This window comes from Calonectris borealis, chromosome 7, assembly GCF_964195595.1.
Source record: "Calonectris borealis chromosome 7, bCalBor7.hap1.2, whole genome shotgun sequence".
Lineage (NCBI taxonomy): Eukaryota > Metazoa > Chordata > Aves > Procellariiformes > Procellariidae > Calonectris > Calonectris borealis.
In genome coordinates, this window is record NC_134318.1 from 23,448,954 (window position 1) to 23,463,902 (window position 14,949).

Consider the following 14,949-nt stretch of genomic DNA (forward strand, 5'->3'; position numbering starts at 1 on the left):
AATTGTTTTAGGAAGTTGAACAGATAAACCATCATGGATTAAATTGTGCGGAAAAAGCAGTAGTAGTGATGACTTAATCAAAAGTGAGAAAATTGTTCCAATTTTTCTGCCAGGTTGGAGGTCTAATTTTAACAAAAGACATCCCTTTTTCTGCAAACCACAATCAAGAGAAAACTAGTAAATCTATTCCCATGAAATATCAGTCCCAATGTGAGTAATTTCAATTCCAAGTAACACTATTTTCCACATGTTTGCACACAGAAGTGATGTTTGCACTTGTAAGAATTTTGAAGCATTTTATGGTGAGCATGGAAATTACTTTTTTCCTCAAAGAACACAACTGTGTATTTTAGGAATTCATCATTTGAAAAATGGCATTACTCTGCCAAATTCAAACCGTTATGGTTTATGTCAGTGCTGCATAATACTGCAAAGGTTTGGAATAATTTTACCCTCTTTTCAAATGCCACATCTGAGAATTTCAGAATGAAACATATTAATCTCAGGTTTCAAAGGTTGTTGTGGAAAATGCTTCACAATTACAATTACACTTATTTTCCCCAGAATCCGATGCTGTGACATTCTGTATCTTTTTCCTGTGCTACTTTCTTTCTAAGCTAAGGATTAACCTTGTAAGCTGTTAAGAGTACTATGAAGCCCCTATGACTTAAGAGTATTATGTAGCCCCTAATGGAGGGGCTACATCGTATCAGTCGTACTTATATTACCAAGCTGGTAAAATAGTGATATTATACATTGAAAAACAGCAATAGAAGAGTCTGACTCCAGGAAGTGCTCAGCGCATTCCAGTCCATGAATGCTGAAGCAATTCAACACTTCACAGGACACTCTCCAAATGCATTATATTCACACTTTCAAAGAAACTGGAGAGGAAGAAAATACATTAAATACCACTGTTGAAAAAATCTCCCTCCATATAGCTCACTTCACTTGATGGACTGTCTCACACTTGATAAAATTGTCACTTACCTTACATTCTGGAGAATCGGGAGTGTTCTGCTGAGCACCACAGTTTGTTTCCTCTAAATGTTTCTCTGTGAAAAAAGCAGCAATAACTTTTACACAGTTGTACTGGTAAAATGTTCTATAATATAACACTCAAAATCATATTCAGAGACATAATAAAACATTTTATATTTGACGTGTAAAATACAAAAAAATTCCTGTGGAATTATGTGGGCTTGAACTCCTGAACTGTGAACTGAGCCTTCTGCACATTATCCCTGTAGACTTTCCACCTCTCAGTGAGCAGGTTCCAAAGCAAGCTTTAAAAGCTGCATGTAACAGGGTCAGAAACACCAGATGGACAACAGGTAATGTATAAATGTTCTCTGAAACACTGAGGGAGGCAGTTTTGTTAATGAAGAATTAATCGTTCCCAGGTGCTGCCAGTACTACCTACAGACTTATTGTCTTTCAAAGAGAGGGCACAAAATTTTACAAACCTTAATTGAAAAATACAAAGTTCCCTACCATGTTGATGCAGCAGATGCTGTTCTCGGGAATTCAGGTTTTCGTTTGAGAAAGAAATATTGGCTGTCTCTGTCTCATTGTTTTTCTCTGGCGGCCCTAAAAGCATACATGTAAGTTTGTTCTGACAGGTCTCCTGCTAGCCTTCATATACACAAGGGACTGTAAACTCTGTGCTTAGATTATTAAACAAAGCATCAATATTGAATATTGATACTATATGAGGCAATTTTAGACACTTATTACTGCATGATTAAGTTTGCCAATTTGCACAGTGATATAAACAATTCTGTTGTGAATTGCAGAGATATTGCATCTCAGTCATTGCTATTTTTAAAATTCTAACAACAATAAGAGATCAGACTGAGTCATTCTAGACATGTGGCAATGATCAGGCAGAGGAAGAAGCAGGGTGTGTTAGTGTCTGCAGAGGTGGATATGTAAGAAGACAATGTGCATTTCTTGACACTCCCACCTCTACCCACCCACCCCCAGTTTTGGGGTTTTGCTTTATCATATCTTGGTGATCTTAGTTGTCTTCCACAAAGTAGTCTTAACGTATTAATTATAGAAAATGATGAGTGTTCTATTGTTTTGTTTTTTTTTTTTTAAAAAAAAGGCTGCCTGTTGCATTTGCAATTTTAGTATGCATTTTTGTAACTAAGAGAGTCTATAAAATGAAGGCTTCCTTCCTTAATAGCAAATTATTATAGATTTATCTATAAATCTATCAGAGACGATATGAAATGGAACACCAAATACCAAATTAGTATGGATTTTTTTAAGTGTCTTATAAAAGGGAAGGATCTTGTTTTATAAGAGAGGCAGGTAACTGTACCAGTGTAGAGTTCATAAATCTGTATCAGAGGTGGATCAGATCTGGTAATATATTTTGAAGGTGTCTTGAGAAATCTTGGAATCTGCAAAGCTCATGGAGCAAGGATATGTAAGCAAGGTCCTACCAAGATATGCATTTACCATGCTTTAGTTACAGTGTAACTGAGAGTACACATAACTTTATTTGTGTCTTGTAGTAAATTCAAAGAAGCTTGTTCCTCAGTAAGTGAAATAAGCTGCTTCCGTTTATGAAAACAAACACATGGTGAGTTGTTGTAGAGTAGGAAATCTGTAACTAGCTTGACTTGGAATAATTTCTTCAGGTAGCCATATGCCAGTATTCAGATGAGTGTAGGCATATGTAGGTCCACGGTTATTTTTTCAGGTCATCTTTGCGTGATTAAAAAAAATTCAGATATCCAGTTAGGTAAATGAAACTGTGGGTTACGCGTGACTTAACACTCCACATGAATGTACACTGGAAAGTATTACTTGCATAGCTAACACACTTTCTACGCAGCGACGTAGAGGTAATACCTATCCTTCCACCTGTTGGTGCAGATGCAACCTCTGCTTGCTGAGACTCCTTCTACTGCTAGAGCAATTCTTTGTAGTGCTTACTGAAGATGATTACTGAAGCTTTGTGTCAGTTATAGTATTAAATATCATCCCCTGATAGGAATGGCCTGATATAGGGATATTGGTGCTGCCTTTTTCTCATTTTCTACAGATTTATTGATAACAGTTTAAAAAGTTGGTCTAGATGATGAAGTAGTGGCTCATATTAAATTGTGGCTCAAAAAGTGCTGGAAAACCCCTTAGAGAATAGTTTCAATCAAAACATGAAATACGACCATGTAAAATTCCCATTTAATAACAACAAATTAAAAAAATAGAAACTGTCTATGCAAAATGCATACAGAGAACTATACATTTTATTTCTATCTTTAAAGAACTACCAAATTTTCTTCAAACCCTTAGAATGGCCGTAACAGAAATACTGAATGCCAAGTTACAATCTGTTAATAAGTTTTTTAATGCAATGAATCAATACCTTATGCTTATTTCCAAAATCAAAATTTTTGAACTAAAACCCAAAAATATTAGCCTTACTTACTATTTTCCTGCTCTATAGGAACCACTGGATTGCCATTTCTGGGGGCAGAAAAAGTGAAATACGTGAGCCATTAAGAGCTGCATGCTTTGTAAAGCACATACAAAAAATATTTTTAGAAAGTCAGTTGTCTAAATTGTAGTTGTACTTCTATGATGTTGTTCATGGTGCTTTCCTAAAGAGCATTTATATCAGTATATAAAGTATTTGACTGTATTCAACAAGAGTGAAACTTTTTATTTAGGTGGGTTGGGGAAAGAAAGAACATGTTAAACCATCTGTCCCAATACAGAACTGCTTTGTGGTACATTTCGAATTCAGCTTCAGTTCCCCCTCTATAAAGTGGGAATGATCTTTTGTGATTTCCTTTACCCTATTTCTGTTTGTCTGCTTAGATTGTAAATTCTTATGATCGGAGCGTGTTGCCTTCTAACTGCTTGTACAGCAAGAAGTATAATGAGGCTGCAGTTTCTTCATCTGCTAGCCCAGTGCAAGTTCATAAAACATGGATAAAAGTTTGAACTACTGGGACAGACGCACTATTGCTAAGTCTGGTTAGGTAACTTAGTCATTCACATACTTTTGGGTTACTATTTGACTGTTCCTCTGAGATCTTTGGAAGCTATTTCTATATCAGTTCAGGACCTCTGCTGATGCTCTAACAGACTGTAGAACACAATAAATCTAAAGTGCAGCCAAGAACTGGTGAGAGAAATTCTTAGCTTACTGCAGATTAAATGCTGCATTTTTAACACCTTTCTGAAACATCTGGCTGTTGGAAGTAACTCAGAGTTTCCCATCGGAGGTAGTTTCTTGCCTGTAGTTGTGAATCTGAGAATGTATGGAGAACGTTGGCACTAGTAGTGGAAATATAAAGAAAATTTTCCCTGGAGAACAGGATATCTGAAAATGGTGGCCAGCCTCACAGTTAAAGGATTCACATTTGTGTTTGGATAATGAAGAGTCCTCATTTGTGTCATACGAGACTACTTGTATTCACTGTGTTAGTTGTAATTACAAGGAGTTAAGATATCTTATGGATGTCATGTATCGGGTTGCAACGTTCAGACCTTTGAGGTAAAGTATTTTTCTTGTAGTTTGTCTTGGTTTTATTGTTTGACTTGTTGATGTAAAATTTAGAAATCTGCTTTAACATGAGGATTGAGATTTAGTGTGCTCAGATTTACCTTGTCGGCTCAGATTTACCTTGTGGCTTTGATTTGGACATTCTGGGTGGCAGCTTCACACACTCTCACTGCATCATCCAGGCTAATGCCCTCAGTCCACAGTCCACAGATGTAAACAATCTGATCTCGTGGCTGCAAACTGCCTTCCACACTGGCAGGAGAGCCAGGCACTATCTCTAGCACATAAATACCTTGTAACTTGCTTCCAGCTCCTCCTGTCAGCTTCAAGCCTAGAATAATGCAGAGAAAGCATCTTTTGTGGCAGCATGTTTTGAATTTCACTGTCAGTGACATACAGCCTCATAGAATAGATGTGGGTCATTGAAAGATAGGCTGAACAAATCACCAACATTATAAACAGCAGCCTTGCCCCAGTGAGACAGGGTATAAGAGCTGGACTGGGAGAGTGAAATGCAATTAGATGTTAAAAAAGTGTGGAAAAAACTTAAATTGTATTGTCCATCTCTATGCTTCAGCTATTCCATAGTGCTTTAGTTCACCTGATGTTGAATAGTCATTTAGCTGCATAGCAGTAACTCCTTCAGTACCAGAGTGCTTAAGTGTCTTGCAATCTTAAGAGTGACTTAAGAGTGACATAGGGAACGGAGGCATATGACAACTAAGGAGATACCTATACAGTGCAAAACAGAATTATGCAACAATATTCAAGCAATCTCCGAACAAGCTAGTTTCTGAACTGGAGACAGGATGCTGTACCTGAGCAAATATAGCTATACTGTTTCCTGGATCTACAGGTTTATCTGTGTGCAGTACTCACCACATTCTGCAGAAATACCAAGATACTCACGCTGTGGGGATTTCTTTTATCACTTGTATTGTACACTGTAGATAAAGCTTTGTGTCTGTGGTGAATCGAGGATTTGAGTGGAGGTTATTGCCCTGACCGGTGGCTCATCCTTCTTAAACTTTGCCTTTTTTTTTTTTTTTTCCCCTCCAAATAGATCTTTATGTATCTTAGCAGGTGGTAGACATTATTATCTAACTACCAACAACTTCTGTATATCAATAACATAAAAATACAAGACTGGACATCTGCCAGAAACTTCAGCTGATAGGGTGATAATACAAACATAATTTTTCAACTATCTTCATTGGTCTAATAAAGAGATATTAGTCTTCCCTTTAAGGCCTTGCCCAAAATAAAGTTCTTCCTTCCTTGGTCGTGAGTGATGGAGGAGAGCATAAAGGTGTCAAGGTCACTCAGGTCATATTGATCCAAGACCACAGTTGCTTATGATTATCTTAAGATTGCTGTAATCCCTGTCCAAAATAGTATGCACAGTATTTACTACAAACCTAGCTGTCCATTGGCACCTTTCGTGAGAGTAATTTCGGGAATCTCATCTGGCCTAATAGAGGGATGTGGATCACTGCCAGCACGACCAACCACAAGGTGCAGATCAGGAGGAGAGCTCTGCAGTAAAGTCAGGGCTTCATTGCATGGTAAAGTTGTGACATCAATTCCATTCACCTAAATGACAAACCGGTAAAATGATGTCATAGATCTCATTGATGTCATAGATCTCATGTACTTGTCCCTCCACTCTAAATTTTGCATATGAACTTAAATTAGTTTTCACTTTTATGTTACTGCTTTGCTGTGGTATTTAATGTCAGTGAATGCAACACTGTTAAGATTGCAGTAAGATTTCTTTTTTGAACTTTTATTTTTCTGAATGCAGAGTTTTCATAAAAATAGCTCTTTTTTCTTGAAACTCAAGGTCTTGTAGCAAAAAAACAAGGAAGACAGCCTAATGCAAGAAATTGTAGATGAACCAGGTTGAAAACAGGCTTTATTCATACATTACAAAGGACATAACTCCTGCATCCTTTGTATTTCGTGTATCTTATTACATTAATTCAGTTTGTGTCATTTAATTGGGAAGGCATTTAATGTCTTGGTTGTCTTGCATTGCTGCTAGATGATTCATGTTATTTGCCTGGTCATACAATCTATTCAGTTTGAAATTTGTCCTACTGAATTCAGCAGAATTGCATTTATTATAGGACCTATTTGCACTTGCATGCTTAAATATGTGATACACTGGACCCTACGGAAGGAAGAATACCGAAGCTAAATGACATTGATCTGCAAATATTCTCTCCTCTGTATAAACTCAAAGGATTACTGTACCATAATGATTCTGTCTCCCCTTCTTAGTCTTCCATCAGCCAGGGCAGGCTCATTCAAGATTTCATCAACATACAGGCAGTTGTCCACTTTGTTAAGAACTACGGAGAATCCGTAACTGTTGTTCTCTGACTTTGTCAACGTCACAAAGATCTCCATTTCCTATTAAAATAAGCACAAGATATGTTTGATGTAGTCTTTTCTGTTGCTTCATTAACGTCTTCCATTATGTTTTATATGCAGATAGGAATCAGATCCTCAGATGGTATAAATAAGAGCATACATAAGGGTTTCTCTGCTCTGTCACTGCCTTATTCCAGAATTAATTTTACTTTTTTTTACTTAGTGGAGCTTCATGGTGATTGATTGATAGGGCCTAATAAGGCAGAGAATGCCATCGGGGACTGGAATTTTGGCATTTGAAATGCGTAAAGAAAGGCTTGGAGTCCTCCGAGCTAAGCAGCATTGCAATAGTAGGGTGCAGAGATTATTGTTGTTATTGCTATTGCTGTCCCATTGAAAGGAATGGCTGGACCTGAATTTTGTCCTCGGTGCTCTTAAATTAGTAGGAATTCAGAACTCATTAGTGTCAGCAGGAATGCAAGATGTTCAGCATTTGGCAGGACTGATCCCTATATTTTGAATGGTAATTAGCACAAGGATCATACTTTCTTATCAGTAGTATCACTGTAACAAAGTGATTTTCCACATAGGTTTAAAACACGACAGAAAAAAAACAAGTAGCTGACTCCAATTAATTTTAGCGGCTACTAGAGGGCTTTTAGGCCTTTGTACACTGGGAATAATACTGCAGAATGCTGGAAAATTGAAAAAATGGTAAGATGGCAAGAGCTGGGCATAGAAGAAGGTCTGCTTTGCTTGAAGATTGTGGACATTCAGGAAAGTAAAAAAAGCCATGCTGAAATAGCATACATCATGAGTTAAAATTAATGTTTAAGAATGTTGCATTCTTAAAATTGTTTCTTTTACCTTGTCATATTCTACCTGTTAATAATCTGGTGCCTATCACATACCCTAGTGCAATCTTCCTTTTCTTCCTTCTCTTCATCTAGTTCCTCCAAGTCTTCCCATTCATTGTCACTGTCACGTGTCTCTCTAGCAGGCAGGGATGATGAGAAAGGACCGCAAACACGTGGTTGTGGGGTCACCATGGTTGTGGAGAGTGTCTCGGAGCTCCCTCCCCGTGAAAGTGAGGTCACAGATGTTGAGCTGATAGTGAGATACTCTTCATCAATAGGGGTTAGAGAGAGAGTTTCAGGCATACATTTTGTGTTCGATAGGTCATCATCACTCTTATTAAACATGTGGCTGGAAAATAAAAAGATTGCAGTGCTGGGGTTTTCCTCCATATGCTTTATTAGATGGCCGCTGAAAAGTCTACAGCTTATACATGACCCTATTTTAATTTTAACTGAAGTACTAGTTATGGTATTAAATTGCTGTCTGGGTCTTCCAGTGTTACTATAAAAATAAATAAGTAATCAATATTTTGCAAAGCTAGTTAAAAGATTAAAAAGCTTTCAGAATTTGAAAACAGCCTTAGCAAAATCTTGCACTCTTTTTTTTTTTTTTTAAGGCATTAAAAAACTTTGGTTGCGTCTTCAAAAGAATAATTGGACAATTCCTAGACCATTAATTATTTCATCTGCCATAAACAACTTAATTAACTTATCTGGTAAGTGGTATGCACATTACAATACTAGTTTTTCTTGAAAAAGGAATGCCAGCCACATTCATGGCTCCTACAGGTCTTTTCCTGGTAATAGAACACAGACCAGAAACATGAAATATAAAATGATTCCTGTCTCTCCATAAAAAAAATACAAGTCCTGACTTCTCTTTGTAAGCCTGCTTTTATTCTTATGCTTGCCTTGAAGCATAAAAGTTGTCCTACAGAAATCAATGGATTTGTTCAATTACTTAAATTAAAATTACTATTAATTTTATTCCACTATATTGGAGACACAGTATTCAGCACTTTTAATGTTCAAGCCCAGACTGTAATCATATGTGTTATGTTTAATATTGTTTTGGCTGTTGTCATTAATGAACTCTAATAGACTACTATAGCAGTCTTCCATTAAATTTACAATTAAAGCTAATAGAAATGCTTGAAACACATTTTTTTTTTAAAGTGTGTTTTCTTCATATCAGTCTTTATTGAAATATTGCTAAACCTCATTCATCTTAAAAACACTTAAAATGACATAGCTTTTATTAATGCTTCACATAGGGAAGATGCCATGTCATTTCATATATAACAGTCGCCTGGGATCTTTTGCTCTCTGATAGAACTGAACTGTGTCTGCCACCTCCCAAGCAAACATACACAACTACAAGGAACACAAATTGTGTGTCTTGTATGAAATCACAGAAACTCCCTAGTGTTAAGCTCTTGTTTCAAAAGTTGTCTATAGTCAGAAGGAAAATATAAAGCCAAGTAGCAGAACAGGCATTTTGGCTGGATATGGCTAGTAGCCTTCGATGGTATTTTTGAAATACTGATGAAAATAAGAAAAACTTATAGGCTCATGCTGTATGCCCTCAGTGAGGGAAGCAATCCAGTCTGTTAGTTTATATCTGTGCAGGGAGGAAATGAGAAGTTGGCCATCTCCAGTAGCACAGCAAAGCTGAGAATGAAGCTGGCAGTTTGTGCTTTAATAGCTGGACAACAGATACTTACAATACTGTGGAAGAAGACTTGGATAATTAAAAGAAATGTTTAAGGGTAACAGCAAATGCAGTCTGCTCCTTTCTTTTGGAGACAGGAAAGAAAAGAGTAAGTTCAATGGACGTTAGTCAATGTGGGTGTCATAGAAGCTGTCACGTGCTAGTGGAGTGCTGACTGACCTTCAAAGGGTATGAAAGGTGTTTGGCAGAGCTACACAAGGTCAAGGCAATGAGCCAGCAGTGGCTTAATCAAGCACAGCTTCTAGCCCGTCTGTACATCACCATGGGAAATAACATGAGTCTTAGTCCTGCAGGTCCATACACAGTCCCAACTTTCTTTTGGAGTCTTGTGACCCCTACACCTGGACTTCACAGGGGAAAACTATGGGTTAAAGTTTTTCAAAGCAGCTTTTTCAAAGATTCTTATTGGTGTCAATAATAAGAAGAGTGAAAGGAATTTTCCATATGAAAATGGAACTTTTAAAGTTCGTATCAAAAGATTTCTACATTTGCATGAAATGTTTTGAGTAATCTTAAGAAAAGTAATTTCTTCATTAATCAAAAGGAATCCCTTCATTAATTACTATGTCCTTCTGGAGTTTTTTATATGTTTTTAACTGGAAGTATCATTTAAACTGAGATTACATTAAAATATTGTTTAAAATGCATGCTGTCTTAAACTGCTCTGGCTGCCTTTTGAACATGCAAAAGCTGAAACTAAATGATACTAAGAATGCACCAAATAAAAACATTTATTTCAGAACTTCCTTCTTGGGAAGAATCCAAAACTTTTCTTGGAATTGATATTTTCCCACAAGAAACTTAGTTTTGTTGAAACTGTATCCCTTGGCAAATATGTTTGCTACAGACGAATTTCTGCCGTTTTTATTCTCAGCGGTAGAGAAGCATATATGTAAGCAGGAGCATCACTCATGAATGTGAGTGAAGCTTCTCTTCTCAAGAGAGAGGAGCTAAAAGTATGAATCGCCATTGTGGTTCCTCTTGACTTGCAGTCAGCTAGTGCTGTGACTCCCTGGAGACTGGAATCTCTGATTGTCTGATTCTGTGCTTGATGAATGTCAAGAGTAACAAAAGGATTTCAAGTGACTGTGTGGAAAAATAGAAATTAGTTTCTAGATAAAATTACTGAAGTTGTAAGTTAAAGGTCTCTAGAAGACCTTTAACTTGTCTTTCCACCAATCCTTTTTGTTCTGATAATTATTCTTTTGCATTGCAAAAGATTCTGAAAATGGAATGGATCATCTTCTGTGTGCCAGTGTCTGATATACCCAAAAGAACGTAAAAGGAGGCTGAGTCCGTTTGCACTGTATTTTATTGTATAACTCCTCTGGCTCAGGGTTTCTATTGGCTTCTGAAGACTGGAAAATAACTTTTTTATTTTTGCTCCTTGATCACACTTTGTCTTCTGAATTTTTTTTATTATCTCTGAAAAAATTTGAAATTAAAAGATCATACAATAAGAAAGAAATTTTTTGTGCCTATTTAAGACAACTTTGGGAAAATGGAAATGAAAAGATCATAAAATAAATAAGGAAGTCTTTGGTTCCTATTTAAGTCAATAAGAGTCTTTCTGCTGATTTCAAACTGCACCCAGCTTCAACTGAACAGCGTAAATGATTACAATAGTACAGCACTCATACAACTGTCTTGCAATGCAGATTTACGCAAAATTCTAATAAGATGAGAGTAAATAGAGACAGCAGATTAGGATAGTCAGAATAAGATAGTAAAACAAAATCTTCAATAATCAGCAGTGATTAGAAGCGGATAGCTCTGTACTCAAACCTAAGTAATTCACTTTCAAAATTGTAAGAGCCAAAGGAAAGGCTGCAGAGCAGATTTCAGTATTCCTTACCTTTTGGCCCATTCAAATTCACATGGTGAGTAGCAGTTCTGCTTCACTTCTTCCTCTAGGGAGTGAAAGACTTCAGATCTAGCAGCTTCTTGATGAAACTTCCGAAGATGCTTATAGAAACTTTCCCTGGGAGTCATAAGTTTCTGTATGGGCTTCTCCTGAAACTCATCTTCCTGCTCTTCGTAAGTTGAGCTGTCCTCTTCTGGAGGCTCACTGAAATCTGCTGCCACTGGAGAATCCAGGCAATCTTCGAGGTCTGGAGAGGTGCTACCTCCATCACTGGTAGACTGATCCATACTATTTCCTACCTCTGTACTGCCTGGCATTTCTGCCACAAACTCCTTAATTGGAGATGGTGCTGGAGTCTATCAAAATAACAGAAAGGTTAGTGTAACTCCTTTTTCATCTCCCATCTTCTTTCTTTTAAGAACAAAATAATCTGAAGAGACAATATCAATAAGCATCTGAAAGTGAAAATATCAAATGGTAGCTGGAAGGGAGGGAAAAAATAGAGGGAGGTACTCTCTCACTAAATAATTATTTTGTCTTTATGCTTATCTTCCACATTCTTCAGGAGTTCCTGTCAGGGAACTACTACACAAGTTCACTTTTCCCAATGAATTCTTTGCTAGAGGTAGCCCCTTTCTATTTCTTTTCATATCATGCTTCAACTTTGTGTCTATATTCTCTTCGTTGTGTAGAAGTGGCTTCAGATTTGACTCCTGTGCAACTGATCATAGAAATCAGCCGAGGGCACATTGTAGGAGAGCAACAGGAACCAGTTTGTTATCTGGAGATGGTCCTGAGAGTCATTTCTGTCTGCCTATGGACAGCACTTATAAATCCTGGTGGGACAGGAACCATGAGTGGGCCATTCTGCACGGAGCACGAGTAATGCAAATGCATGTTCACTATAAGAGTACTTGTGTATGTGTCCATGAGTTGTGTTCAGGAAGCAGGCATAATAATGCTATCACACCTAATGGCACAGTTTTAGTCTCTGCAGTCTCTACTGTTTGATTTCCACCCATCCTCCCCAGGCCCCTGCAGATTCTGCTAACTAGCAACAAGAAGCTGAATAAACAGTTGAAACTATTATTTCATTTATTTAAGTTTATTAAGAGGTAGCCTGGATAGGAAAAGTTCTTTATTTTCCTCTCACTTCTGAGACAATATAGCTACCTCAAGCCCATGAGTTATAGTAGCTGCAGTTGAGAATATCTGCAGTTTCTGGCTGAGGATCTAGTAGAGCATTTTTAGAAGCACCACTAGAAGATCTACTTGGGTATGTGCTGTTTCGTTCCAATGACGGTACTGCAATTCAAAAGTTGTTGGACTGGGATAAACATGTTTCACAACTGTCAGATTTCTATTATTTTGGTTGCTAAGGAAGAATCAGTTGAACTCTAGATGTTGAGGGAAGGGAAGGGAAAGAAATGGAATAGAGAGCCTTGAAGAAAAGGGAAGGTTGCCGTGTTCAAGACTGGATAGAAAGTATAGTAGTGTTTTTCCAGGTTTAAAAAAGCAAGTTTACTGACAGAAGCTTTGCCTTACCAGGGCACTCTGCTCTATTTCTGGAAGAACACCTTTTGGTGGTCTGCAAAGTAGTAATGTGACTTCTGGAGGAGCTCCTCGCAACAAGTGCAGGACATCCTAAGCAGGAAGAAGGAATATTAGATTTCTTATGGAACATAGTCTATAGTACACAGTCTATATGTCATTTTACCAACTGGGATGGAGACAGTTTTTATTGTGAATGCCAAATTCCTAGTATTTCTGCCTCTCAGCAGTGTCTGGGGGCCAAAAATCACTATTGTTTGATTGTCATGTAAGTGGACCGTAGTTTTTATGTGAATGTGTATCTAAAGTAAAGTCAGTTCTGTTTACAAGCTCTTGTTCCACCAACAGACACATAGGTTTGAATTAATTCTTTTTCTTTTCTTGAAGAAAACAGGATTTTCATACAAACGCATTCAGACTGCGTGTGGCAGGGACACATCTTCAGTCAATTATATCAGCATAGCTCCACAGACTGCCATATTGACATAACCAAAGGTAGACTTTCTCAAAGCCCTTCCGTGACATAACATCTATTCAGTGGCATTCAGCTTTCAAGTATAGTGGGCGCTGAAATACCAAATCTAGAGGAAAAAAAAAAAAATGCTGTAGGCCAAAACACCCTGTCTCCCCCTCTGCACAAACCAAGTAAAAAGGCTGTACGTCAGAGAGCAAGACCATGCTGGAAAAGGGCAGACTCCAGGTCAGAAAAATCAAATGGAGTACAATTACAGTACCCCCAAAGGTGTCTAGGACTTTGTCTTCTGCCCTAGCTATTTAATGATACAAATAACCTGTCAGTGGCAAAATGGCATGATTTCATCATTTCTGTTTGTTACCAATCTTATCTATTCAATGCATATTCATATTCAAAACTCAGGGATTTTCATAAGGTGAAAAGATTATGATGAAAAAAATAAATCCACATGTAGTCCTTTTTTACCATTTAATTTCTTCATGTGAGTATAGAATTTCTCATTCCAGGTAAAAAAGTTACATTGGATTTACCTCACCTGGTAGAGATTTGAATCTGGGGCATGGTATTTAGCATGACATTACCAAGCACAAATGACCACAGGGAAAAAATATTCCAATTATGCATAACAGCCACAAAGATTCCAACTAATTAACAACGGGTGTGCATCTAACAATAGACTTTGGGCATCAGGAGTAGAAAGTTATAAATTAAATTGCGGAAGAAATTCTCTGTAAAAATTCTGTTAGGAAGGAAATTCTCCATAAGAATTCTAGAGAAGAATCTAACATAGAAATCGGATTCATTATATGCAAATTCTTATCCCCTTTGGTGATAATTATGTTTAAATGCAGTTTCATCCCATTGTCTTTATTAATATGTTACCCATCAGCAATAGTAATGCCTGGTACCTGATACAAGAGTCCTTGAATAGGCTTCCCATTCACGGCTAAAATGATGTCTCCAACTTCAATTTCACCATTCTCTTCAGCTGGCTGCCCTGGAAACAGTCTTTTGATTCTGACAATAGCTCCTCCAAGGTGTTTGCAAGCATCTCCTTCCATTTGCAGAACACTAAAGCCGAGGCCTCCAGAATTCTTTGTCAATTTGACTTCAAATGTATTATCTGTTCCAAGGAGGGATGGGAAAAAGAGTGGGAGCTGTGGTATACATACCCCCTAAAGAGCTGATGTAAATTATACCCTCAGCAGACCTTTTCCCTGTGTGCTGCAGAGGTAGATCTACTGATACTAATGGCAAAAGAAGGGTTTGGTGTTCCTTTTAACTTATGTGAACCCTTGAAATCGCACAGGCTGAATGGGGAGAACTGGATTCTATTCCACTGTATGTTCACAGACTTTATGCCATCTGATACAAACCCATAAAGGAAGAAGCCTTTTGTACCAACATAAAAAGGTTCAAATGCTATCCTTTTCTGCCATTCTTCTGTAAATGTTGGGTAGATCTTACTATTCTGTAGCTGTCTGATGTTAGTTTGGGTCCTGCACTAACCAGCATAACCTAGAATCAGAGCTACTGCTCTTTCAAGACAAGAACAAGAGACCAGCC

The 14,949-nt window shown here is 37.5% G+C and overlaps 1 protein-coding gene across 1 annotated transcript in view; it reads right to left on the reverse strand.

The window, feature by feature from the left end:
- Positions 1-14,949, reverse strand: part of FRMPD2 (FERM and PDZ domain containing 2) — a 50,298-nt gene that overhangs the window by 1,003 nt on the left and 34,346 nt on the right. The window contains exons 26-33 of the mRNA XM_075155384.1: positions 14,292-14,506; positions 12,903-13,001; positions 11,349-11,713; positions 7,816-8,110; positions 6,785-6,943; positions 5,947-6,121; positions 4,649-4,859; positions 991-1,105 (exon numbers count right to left, since the gene is read on the reverse strand). Coding sequence (XP_075011485.1) covers positions 991-1,105; positions 4,649-4,859; positions 5,947-6,121; positions 6,785-6,943; positions 7,816-8,110; positions 11,349-11,713; positions 12,903-13,001; positions 14,292-14,506 — 1,634 coding nt within the window. The remainder of the gene's footprint in view (positions 1-990; positions 1,106-4,648; positions 4,860-5,946; positions 6,122-6,784; positions 6,944-7,815; positions 8,111-11,348; positions 11,714-12,902; positions 13,002-14,291; positions 14,507-14,949) is intronic.